Source organism: Macaca mulatta, chromosome 6, assembly GCF_049350105.2.
Source record: "Macaca mulatta isolate MMU2019108-1 chromosome 6, T2T-MMU8v2.0, whole genome shotgun sequence".
Taxonomy (NCBI): domain Eukaryota; kingdom Metazoa; phylum Chordata; class Mammalia; order Primates; family Cercopithecidae; genus Macaca; species Macaca mulatta.
The window spans coordinates 178,107,356-178,119,898 of record NC_133411.1 but is presented as its reverse complement, the minus strand read 5'-3'; the positions used below and the strand labels follow the sequence as shown (position 1 = coordinate 178,119,898).

At 37.7% G+C, this 12,543-nt stretch overlaps 1 protein-coding gene across 1 annotated transcript in view; it reads left to right on the top strand.

Annotated features, from left to right (window-relative positions):
• The window catches only part of SLIT3 (slit guidance ligand 3), a 641,372-nt gene that overhangs the window by 53,074 nt on the left and 575,755 nt on the right, over positions 1–12,543 (top strand). Inside the window, exon 3 of the mRNA XM_015141360.3 lies at positions 1,805–1,876. Within this exon, the coding sequence (XP_014996846.3) occupies positions 1,805–1,876 (72 nt within the window). The remainder of the gene's footprint in view (positions 1–1,804; positions 1,877–12,543) is intronic.

Here is a 12,543-nt window from a genome sequence, read left to right as displayed (position 1 = left end):
TATTTTGTTTTTGTTCTCGAAGAACTTTTGCAATGTTTTATTTTCTCTATTTTACAAATGAGGAAACTGAATCTCAGAGAGGTTGACTAGTTAACCCACTCTTACATCATCAGCTAATGTGCATGCAAAACAGGGCTTCTAAACTAAATCTGGTACGCTCACCTGAGTGGGAGTTAGAAGGCCCACCCTACCTGGCTGTGGGAATTGGCATAAATAATTTCTCCTCAGGCAAGTCTTTTAGCCTCTCCCTTCAATCGTTTCTACAGCTGTTAAGTGAGGAGCTTGTGAGGGGCCAGAAGCAATAGAAATGTGAGAAGCAGAGCGGATGAGGACATGGCAAACTGTGGGGCTGGGTACCCTCGCCTGACGTTCTACTCCTGGTCAACTGATATTTGGAAATGTGAGAGCTGATTTTTCAAAAGGAGTTTCTTTTGTGGGGTATGGGTGTGTATACATGTGAAATATCCTGATTTTCAACTGTTGGCAACAAATTCACAAAAATGTAAAATATCAAGCCCAAACAAAATACAGTTACCTGTCCCAGACACATATACAGTCGGTATGTGCCGTGGCCCAAAGTCTTCTGTAGGTTTCATTCATTCAGTAAGCGTTGATGAAGTGCCTGCTGTGCTAGGCAACTGTGTTAGGACTGGGAATAGGATGATGGGCAGAATGTCTATCTTCTTGCTCCTTAGGCACAGTGGGGAAAATAGACTTGGGAACTAAACACAAGGGTCCAAGTGTTAAGGCTGAGAAGTGCAGGAGGTTATGAAACGTCTAATAGGGAGAGACTGTCATGGAGCATTCAGTTTGATATGAAGATGCAGCCTTCCCAGCTTCCCAGGGTTGCTCTTCCTCTCCATCTGCCATTTGTTTAGGTGCTTGTGCGCACCTCTCCTCCTGTGTAATCCAGAGGAATCCACGGCCCTTCCTAAACTCCACTTTCTAAAGAAACATTCTCTGATCACAATGCATCCCCGCTAAGTCCCAGTCAGCCACCATGTGCAATCTGTCATTTCCCAGCCTAAGGTCAGCCCCCAATGGAAGCTGCATAGCTTCATTGCTTCTCTTCTCTGCTGTTCAGCTCATCCATTTAAGTGGCCATTTTTTTTTAAGTTAAGGAAACAAACATTTCATTATATGCTGAATTCTTTGGATATACTGCATGCATGAACCCAATTCACTTACACAGAGTGTTTAGGATTTGTAATCACCTGCTTGGAGGACTTAGGCGGGTGAGTGAAGCGTGTGGCTGGAGGGAGGGAGCCTGATCTTTTAGGACCATCATCATGAGGTTGGGATTAGCTGGACTCTCGGTGAGAGGAGTTGCTGGGACCAGGCTGGTTTTCTTAGGGACAGCTAATCATTTCACAATAGCCTCACCCTTTCTACTAGGGTGAGCAGGGAAGGCCCTTTTCAATGAAGTATTTTTGAATCCTTGGAGGAGGGAGCTCCCAGGGAAGAGATGCTGAATCTATGTGTGGTTTTTATAAAGAGCAGCTTTTACCTCTTCCTTTTCTGCGCAACATCCTGCAGTGCTTGGGGGGACATTTGCTGAGAACATTCTTAAAATAGAGGCATGGAAACCAATCTGTCAGGTAGAAGTATGCAGGCGGCGAAACCCTGGTTACCGTGACACCAAGCTGGGATATGAGTTATCTTGTCCCATCAGACTGATCCCAGTTGAAGGGACCCTGACAATCATGGGAGGGGCTGAGTGACCATACCTGCATGGCACAAAGCCTAGTATGAGGGTACTTGAGCCCAGCTTTGTTCTTAGTCATTGCTGTCTCTGTGGTTGTAGGCATCTGGAAGACAACCAGGTCAGCGTCATCGAGAGAGGCGCCTTCCAGGACCTGAAGCAGCTTGAGCGACTGTAAGTACAGCACAACCTCCTTTCTTAAAGTGTTTATTTAATTTTAGTGCTTTTTTTTTTTTTTGTAAATTGGCCTTATGACCTTGTTTAGAAAGGTCTCCAGTGTTTTAATAAAATGTTTGCTATTATACTTAAGGCACATTAGATGCATGTTAAAGAAACACTGACATCTACTTACACTCCTTTTCTGTAAAAGTTGCTAGAATCAGCTTCCAGGGTTTGTTTCCCTTCTTCTCAGGCTTGAGTTCTGTCTTGGTACCTGTATAAGAGGCTGGTTTTTAACCAAGTGTAAGCCTTCCCTTCCACGGAGGAGGGAAGCCTGCAGTTACCCTGTCATGAAATCCGGCATCAGATACTCCCTACTCCTCTGCACGGGCAGAAGCTCCCTCCTGAGGCCCTCTCCTCCCTGAGTGTTCTCTGCCCCACTCTTGTGGGAGAGGAAGGACTGGTGAGTGGGCGCAGCCTTCAGTGCGCTTGTATCTCCTGTGAGTGAGCATCAGCCTGTGTCAAGAAGCCCCCACGTTTCCACGAGAGAATGCATTGCCAGTGGTTTAAAAATAGGCCACTGTTCTGACTCAATGAGAGGGAGAGAGGAAAAGGGATGGGAATGGAAGATGGTTGGAGCCTCCATTTGTTTTGTTGATGAATACTTTTGCAGAAAACTCTTGGATGACTTTGAGGAGGGCTGCTCAGATGGTTAAGTAGGCGACTTCACCTTTCCTCTGTTAATCACATCTGGCAGCTCATAACATCTGGATATTTGCTTTCTGCCCTCTGAGCAGGGATTGTCCCCAAGAGCACTTAGTCATGCTGGTGGGTGGCTCTCTTCAAAGTTCTCTCTGAATCTTGGTTGCCCTGACATTTCAGCCTCTTTCTCCTGCAGTCAAAAGGATGAAGCTGCAACAGCTCACAGCTCTGCCGGCTTCCTTAGAAGAACTGTGCTCTGTTTACCTGTCTGGTTGCCAAATCTCATTTACAGAGGTGGGCTTGGGTAAGGTGGCATGCCTGCCCCTAACTACTTAGCTTTGAGATGTGCCATCTTTTCCGCCGGAATCAATTTATCTGGGGCCACATAAGAACAGCGAAGGTCCCCATTGCACATCAATTAGTATTACCCAGAAAAATGCCTTCCTCCCTCTCTGTTGTGTGAACCGTCTCATTCATTGTTCTCCTTCTGGGTCAAATCCCAGCATATGTTCTGCTGGTGTTGGTTTGAAAATATGACATTTATTTCTTGCAAGGGAAAACGGTTATAAAAAGACTGAATGTTGTCTCTGTTTACACGTTTATTTTTAAGTTTCGTAACTCTCAAGTTCTTATTTAGACCAAAGAGAACATAAAAGTATTTGTTGAACCTGGTTCCTTTGTATGAAATATTCAGCATTTCTACACAAAGATCAACACATGGTCCTTTGTGAAAAGGGCCACTCCTTAGTCTACTGATTAGAAGAGTGAAGAAAATTCCCAATTCATTAATTTCCTTGTTTTGGGGAAGGAACTAATTGAGTACCTTGGACATGCCAGGAACTATGCCAGTGTTTTACATGCTTTTTGTATTTTTTGTTGCCACAAAATTCCTATGAGGTGTAATTACCCTCATTTTACAGATGAAGAAACAGACCCAGAGAGACTGAGTCAAAGAATGGTCAAGAGGGGAGCCAAGATTCAAAGCCACTTCTGTCTGACATGAAAGATGATGTTATTCCATACTCATGTGCAGCAGATATTAGATGAAGTGTGATCTTTAGTAAGGGCCCTGAGAGTAGCCTCTCACCTAAACATTTAACTCCAGGGAGTATCGGTGAAATATTTTGGCAAAGCCTCTTTTCTTTGGCTTGGTGAACAAGGCTGAAATACCCATGCATGTCTGGGGAACTGAATGGATTACAGTTGCAGAGGAAACCTGATTATTTCTCCGTGTTGGTGTATTAGGTGGGTAATGCTAGCTGCTGTGCTAGATAAACCCTCAAATCTCAGTGACTTAACACAGTGGACGTTTACTTCTTATTCATCTAAAACTCAATATGGGCATTGCTGATAAGGCCTCCCTTCTCCAAGTGGAGACTCAGGGACAAAGTCTTCTTCCTCTCCTTGACTTTACCCTCCTTAAATCTTGGCTTTCAAGGTGACAATGTTTGTCTGCATCAAGCCAGGAGAAGAGAAAACAGCATGAAAAATTTCACATGGGAGGTTTTCAGATTTCAAGAAGTACATGTCACTTCCAGTCTCACATACTTTGGGCTAGAACTCAGTCATGTGGCCACAGGAAGCTGCAGAGGATGGAGGAAAGATGGTTGAGCTGTGTGCCCAGGAAGCAGAGGAAACAAGCTTAGTGAACAGCTAGCCAATCTCTGACTTCTACTGCAAGTGATCTGAAGAAGTACTTAATCAGGAAGAAGATTGGAAACACAGGCAACTGGGTTCATATACACAGTTGAATAGTCATTCTCATAATACCTTTCAGTGTTAGCAAGAAGGGATGTGTGTGACATTAATCCTGATTGGCGTTAATCTGGTTTTGGTTATTCATTCTGTTTTCATACAGACGGGGGGATATAGAATTGGAAAACATAATACATTTGCTATTAACAAGATGACGGTGGATTGTGCCATCTCTAGCTCTTACTCCTGGCTCACCTTATCTGTGTCTCTGTATTTGGTAATAGATAAATCTTTATTGATCATATTCTAAGATAGAGCCTGGAAATATTAGGGGTTATGATACTTCATTTCTGGAGGGTTTATTTCCACTCTGAGTAGTCATTATTGGTTTGTTCTCTTGGGTCTTCCTGGGAAAGGAAAAGGAAGTCTGTCCTCTGGGTCTCAATTCAGAATTCCCTATTCCTCCGTGAAAGGACCCTATGCCTCTGGCGGAATTAGGTGCCCCTACTCTCATAAAACAGGTGTCTTCCTATCACAGCACTTATGACACCATATTTTAATTCCCTGTTTTCTGGATTGTTTCTTCTCAAAACCATGAATGTTGAGGTCAATATTCATGTCCCATTTAGCTCCTAATCTCACAGCCTTGAGCAAGGCATGATAGTAACTGCTTGAGGAATATTTATCAAAACACTTGAGTTTTTGTCCTATATAAGTGATTCTAAGCTGGGCCTAATTTTGTCTTCCAGAGGACACTTGTAATGTTTAGATACATTTTTAATTGTCACAGCTGGGAGATGCTACCTAGCAGATAGAGTACAGGAGTATCTCTAAACATTTTTAAATGCACAAGATGGCCCTACAACAAAGAATTATTCAGTCCAAAATGTCACTAGCGCCAAAACTGAGAAATTCTGCTCTTTAACTATCCTACGTCAGATAGCATGTCAGGCACTTTACGTATACCATCTCATGGAATCTATGTGAGAATATTATGAAGTTAGAATTATAAAATGTGATGTGATAAAATATAAAACTCAAAGTATAACCTATGAAGCACTTTGCTTAATATATTTACCTAAACCTAATTTAGCTAGATCTCACTTCTGACTTCCAGAAAGTGGATGGGATAGAGGAAAAAGTTAAACCAAGAGGAAACAAACACATTTTGTAGGTGGGATATTCTTTGAGACAGTTGCCCTGGTCTTTTCAAAAAGTCAATGTCAAGAAAAACATGGGAGTCAACTTTTAAGTTCAAAAAAAGCTTAGAATAGAATAGATGCAGTACCACAAAATTGGAAGGGTCAATGGAATTAAAATGTTCTAAGATCCTTAAATTATTCAGGAAGTCATAGTGCTAATATTTATTGCCTTATTAAGTCAAAGATGTATGTTGAAATCTGTAGCATAGCCTCTAAAAAAAATAGTCAAAAAATTATGATAGTCCGAGGGAAAAGGAGCACAGTATGATACAAAATATGTAGTTAATTAAAATGAAGGATAAAAGAGAAGGAAAAGGAACATAGAACAAATAGAAATCAACAGTAAGATGATACATTTAAACATAAATATATCATATTACTTTATATGTAAATGCACTAATTCTCCAATTAAAAAACATAGATTGTCAGAGTGTATTTTAAAAATACCAAACATATGCTTTTTACAAAATAATAACATTAAATATATGGATGGAGAAAACTTGAAAGTAAAAAAATGAAAATGATAGCATGAAAACACTAACCGAAAGGTTAGTGTCACTCGATTAAAGATAATATAGAATTTAAAGAAAAAATATTAGATATAAAGAGAGAATTTTATAATGGTAAAATAGGAAATAAACCAGGAAGATATACCAAATCTGTATTTGTATGTGTCTAAAAACATGGCCTGAAAATATGGAAAGCAAATACAGAACTAAAAAGAAGTAGACAAATTTATAATCATAGTTAAGATACGCTTTTTGGTAATTAATAGAACAAGGAGATACAATTCTTAGTAAAAATATAGAATATTAAATAACAATATTTTTAAACCTGATGTAATTGATATATAGAGAACACTCAAAACAACATAGAATAGAAATCTTTTCAAGAACATATGAAAGTTTTATTATGAACAGATCTAGAAAGCAAGTCAACACATATCAAAGGATGTCATATGGAGCATGTTCTCTGACAGCAGGAATAATCAAGAAGTTAATTTTAAAAACTAGAAAAATCCAAAATATTTAGAGATTGAGTAATATACCTCTAAATACTGAGTCGAAGAACATACTGCAGTGGAAATTAGAACATATTTTTCTGAATGTTAATAAACATACAGTGTATCACAATGTGTGGATTGTAGCCAAAGCTATGCTCAGAGGAAAATGTAAAGCCTTTAAGCTATATTATTCAATTTATGGTATATATTATGTATAGTACATATTTTAAAAGAAGTACGTATCTTGATTAAAATATTATTCTTACAAAGTTAGGGCAAAAACAACAAAACAGAACAAAGGAAATTATTAAGAGCAGAAGTATATGAAATAGAAATGAATGTATAATAGAAAAATTCTAAAAAGCCAAACTAATTCTTGAAGCACCTAAAATTACACTGACAAGACATATCAAAAAACAAAAGGCTAAATTACCAACATGAAGAATAAAAAGGAGGATGTAACTATGGATATTATAAACATTAGAATGATAAGAAGAGCAGCCTTTGGACAAGTTTATCTCAATGATTTTGAAGAGTAAATGAAATTGAAAACAAACAGGAAGGGATAGAAAATCTGTCTTATATCAATTAGAGAAATATTTAAAACATTTCATCAAAAAATCTAGGCTCAGATGGCTTTAGCAAAAAATTCTAACAAAGTTTTAAGGAATAAAGTATATCAACTTAATACAAACTAATTCTAAAAAAGAATGAACATTTGTCTATTTAGCCAGCATAACCTTGAGAACAAAACCCAGTAAGGACATTTCAAGATAAAAACATAAACCAATGTCTTTCATGAATATTTTTACAAATTTCCCAACAAAATACTAGCAAATGAATTCAGTTATACCTGAAAAGGATAATATATTCCAACGAAATTTGGCTTATTCAAAGAAGGCAAGGTTGGTTTGATAGTGGAAATTTCACCTCTCAAATAAAAACATGCTGAACAACTAGGATAGCAAAACCAAAGACATACACAACATCTACAATAAAATTAGTTTGAACAGTAATTCAGTGAATCCCCAATAGATGGTTTCAAGACTGTTGTGGTATCTCATCTGTGTGGGAGAAAGCAGAGGGAAGACAGCTACAGTTCTTAGGACCCTGAGAAGAGTGCATACCTTAAATTACCCATCTCTACTCATTGGAAAACACAGTGGCCAATCTGAGAAAAGCTGCCAAATATAGAAGGGAGTTCTATCAGATCCAATTCATGTTCAGTACAAAGGAACCATGATGTAATAATGACTGATAATACTTGAAACATTCTGTGGCTTATACATTCTTCAAATGAAAATGAGGCTCTTTTCCTAGGAAAGGTCTAACATTGGTAAGAAACTTCTGGGAGTAGTTGATCAGAAAAGGAACAATGGTAGAAATAAAAAGAGAACTCCTTGAGAAGTATGTTACAATTCACCAGAAGAGTCAAATCTTGGAAAATACAAGGCCATGTTTCTCATTGCTTTGCCAAAACAAGAATGAGCTCTAGAGTCTTAAAGCTTTAAAAAAAAAAAAAAAAAAGCTATTTTACCCCACCATTCTAAAACTACAGGGAAATTTATTTCACTTAAAAAATAAGCAGTTAAAAGGATTATGATTGAAGCCCATATAAAGGTTTTTAAATAAGAAAAGGTATGAGAAGCATAACTTTCTTAGAAACAATGAAAACATAAAAGGAGATACCCACAAAACAAATAAACTGTAATAAAATAGTTCAAAACTGGCTAGAAGTATTTAAGAACATATACATTATAAGAGAACAACACAAATCTAAATTTTAAAAACTCTAATAAGAGAAATGTAGGATTTGAAAGGAGGGGTGAAGAACTCAAAGAACTTAACAATAGAAGTACTTCAAAATAAGTACTGCCAGTACAATACTGAAGAAAAACTAACTTGTAGAAATTATACTATCCAGTTTCAAGACTTACTGTAAAGCTATAGTAATCAAGACAGCATGATATTGGCAAAAAATTAGACACACACATCAAGGTGACAGAATAGCGAGCTCAGAAATAGACTCATGCAAATACAGTCAACTGATTTTTTGACAAAGGTGTAAAGATAATTCAATGGAGAAAGAATAATCTTTTCAACAAGTGGTGCTGGTACAATTGGCTGTCCAGATACAGAAAAATGGATCTGGATACAAATCTTATATCTTACACAAAATTGAAGTCCAGATGATTCATAGACCTAAATGTAAAATATAAAACTACGAAGAAAATATTTTCAAAACATGTATCTGATAAAGAATTTATACACAAAATATAGAAAGAGCTTTAAAAACTCAACAGTAAGAAGATACTGCTCTCCCCCATAAAGGGAAGAAATGGACAAAAGATTCAAATAGACACTTCACCAAAGAAGATATACAGCTCACAAGTAAGCATACAAAAACATACTCAATATCATTTTTCATTAGGGTGATGCAAATAGGTATGTAGTGAAATATACTACTACACACCTATTACAATGGTGAAAATTTAAAAAATTGACAACGCTAATTGCTGGTGAAGTGGAGTAACAGGAACTCTCATTCATTGCTGGCAGTAATACAAAATGGTACAGCCACTTTAGAACACAGTTTAGCAGTTTTTTAAGAAGTTAAACACAGTCTTATACAATCTAGATCTGTGGTTGCTAGGGATTCAGAGGAGAAGAGGGAACTGAAAGTTGAATAAAGCACAGTGGGGGATGGTGGGGTTTAGGATGGTAAAACTATGCTGTATGATAATGAAATTGTGGATATATGACACTATGCATTTGTCAAAACCTATAAAATTTTACCACACAGAGTGAACTATAATGCATGCAAATTTTTAAAAAGTCATGTAGGAGAGTGGGGTATCCCAGAATGGAATACAGACTGTGATGAATGTATGCATCAGCCTCACTGAAGTGAGGGAGCAAAGGTGCTGACCTAAGCTGTGGAAATGAGTGGAGTCTGTAAGACTAAAGGCAAAAGGAACTGCACAGAAGAACTGTACTCTAGTTGATAAAGTTGTTTCCCCTGGGGGTATGTGTTAACAATTCTGAGACACTGTACATGTATACTGGAATTGAACAATAGATGGTGAATGGTGAGGATAGATTTCTTGCTGTTGAAATGGGTGGTTAGAAACAAACAATGGAGAAAGCTAGAAGAATCTATGTGGGAATGGACTAGTTGAGACATCAGTATCAACTCATGTTTAGCCTACTGTAGATACTTTATTTAATATAGATGAATATATACATATAAACATTTTTTGATATGTGTATTTATATGAATTAATATGCAAAAAAATATTTCCTTGCTCTGGCCGGGTGTGGTGGCTCATGCCTGTTATCCCAGCACTTTTGGAGCCCCAAATCGGTGCATCACAAGGTCAGGAGATTGAGACCATCCTGGCTAACATGGTGAAACCCCGTCTCCACTAAAAATACTAGAAATTATCCAGGTGTGGTGGCACGTGCCTATAGTCCCAGCTACCTGGGAGGCGGAGGCAGGAGAATCAGCCTGGGTGACAGTGAGATTCAGTCTCAAAAAAAAAAAAAAAAAAAATTCTTGCTCTATCAGCAAGAGGGCCTGGAAGCAACAACACTGGAGTAGCAATGAGCATGCCCAGCACCCAGCTGATGGTTTCTAAAATCATTTTCCCACAAAAAGGAATTAAAGCATCTTGGAAAAATGGTTTATTCTAAAGGTGAGGAATGTTGTTGTGCCATAAAGGGAGTGCTCAAAACAAAATGTGAAACCCCACAATTTGGGGAGTATGTCAAAAGGACATAAAAGCAAACAAAGAATTCTTAGTGGCCAAAGCTGTAACAATTTGAATAACAAAATAAGTATTGAATAATTAACAAAGTTTACATATCCATGGGTCCATACTCAAATAAATGAGTGAATAAATAAATGGGATGAAGAGACAGATCCCATGCAGAATAATTCTAATTTGTTGTGTAGGTTCTCTGCTCTCTAGAAGGTTGAACCTAACTTAAATGTGGCCTTCCTTAAATGTGGACTTCACATCGACACTTCCATCGAAAGAGTACTATGTGAAAAGGGAAGGGAGTGGGCAGTAGGTTTACAGTGGAGAAATTAGACACACACCACCTTAGCCAAGTGATCAAGGTCAGCGTCAACATTGATAAATCATTTGATACCTTTGATATGATGCAATGAAAATATTACTTTATATCTGTGATTTCCTCCCCCAAACCCATCATCTTGGTCTTACATGAAAAACATCAGACAAATCTCTTGAGAAACTTCCTAAAAAATACCTGAATAGTCCTCCTCAAAACTGTTTATCAAAAACAAGGGAAATCAGAAAAACTGTCAACAGCCAAAAGGAGCCTGAGGAGACATAATGACTAAATGTAATGTGGTATCCTAGATGGGATGCTGAAACAAACACAAAAAGTAAAAACTAAGAAAATCTGAAGAAAATATTGACTTTAGTGAATAATAAATGCAATAGGATTGCTTCATTAAGTATGACAACTGTATTATACTTATATAAGATGTTAATACGGGAAATTGGGTGTGGGCTATATGAGAACTTTCAATACTATCTTCCCAGTTTTTATGTAAATCAAAATCTATTCTAATATAAAAGGGTTTTTTAAGTTGACCCATGAAACCCTGCCTGATTTATAGACTTATGAGCAAAATAAATGTTTTTTATGCCAAAAATACATATGTTTTAATCTAGATGGATTTTAAAAAGAAATAACTGGGATAAATACTGCTTTAAAAGAAATAGAAGATGGAAAGCAGTATTCTTAAGTCAACAAGAAATTAATACAGAGATAAAGGGATTTAAGAGAAAGTGAGAGTTGGGCAAAGAGGTTCTAACAAACTTAGGAATCTCTGAAGAAGAAAACAATGGAACAAAGCAAAACTGATAGTACTGATAATTACTATTCAAGAAAATGTTCTTAAAAGTTGATTAGAAAGTACCTTGTGGAAGTGCACTGAATGTTTGGAAAAGTCAACTCTGAAGGGTCAGAACAAAATATGTTCTAATAAAACTATTCAATTTTAAAGGAAAAAGTCCTTAAGCATTCAATCAGAGACTCATAAAGAAAGAAAATTGGATTTCTTGCCTATTTTTGATACCAAAATCTTATGTCAGAATACAAGTAAATAACTTAAAGAAAATGTGAACAATAGCATTTCTATTTAGCCATGCTGACATTCAAGTCCAGTGACTGCAGACTACCTATTACGAACATTCAAGAACTTAGGCATCGTGGTGCCCATGGACCCTTTCTAAGGATTCTGCAAAGAATAAGCCTCAGGCTGGACGTGGTGACTCACCCATGTAATCCTGGCACTTTGGGAGGCTGAGGTAGGTGGATCACTTGAGGTCAGGAGTTCCAGACCAGCCTGGCCAACATGGTGAAACCTTGTCTCTACCAAAAAAAAAAAAAAATTAGCCAGGTGTGATGGCACACGTGTAGTCCCAGCTACTCAGGCTGAGGCCGGAGAATCGCTTGAACCCAGGAGGTGGAGGTTGCAGTGAGCCAAAATTGTGCCACTGCACTCTAGCCTGGGACAGAGTGAGACTTCGTCTCAGAAAAAACAACAAAAACAACAAGCTTCATACAACCAAAAGACGGGAGAGACATTGGTATGAGGACAGACACAGTCAACGCTTCCGAAAATACTAGAGGTTGGATGCAGACATGTGACTGCGTCTGGAATTCTATGGAATGAGAGTAGAAGCGACATGCCCTTCATGACCTCCCATACTTGGTCTCTTTCCCTATGTTGGCTAAATTGACAGCACTCTAAGGAGGATGTAGAGGTACGAAGTAGAAGGATCCTCGGCCCCTGCTGACCTGCGTTTGACTGTGACATGAACAACAAATGCACTTTTATTGTTTCAAAAATAATGATGTAATGAATCACAGTAACAGAAGAAATAAGAAGTCATTTCCTCTCAGATACTGAAGAAAGTATTTAATAAAATTCAATACTAATTTGTGATTTAAAAGCATTTTACATATTAAGAATAAAAGGGAAGTTCTTTACCAAAAAAGCCCTACAACAAACATCGTCGTTAGTGGTGAAATATTGAAAA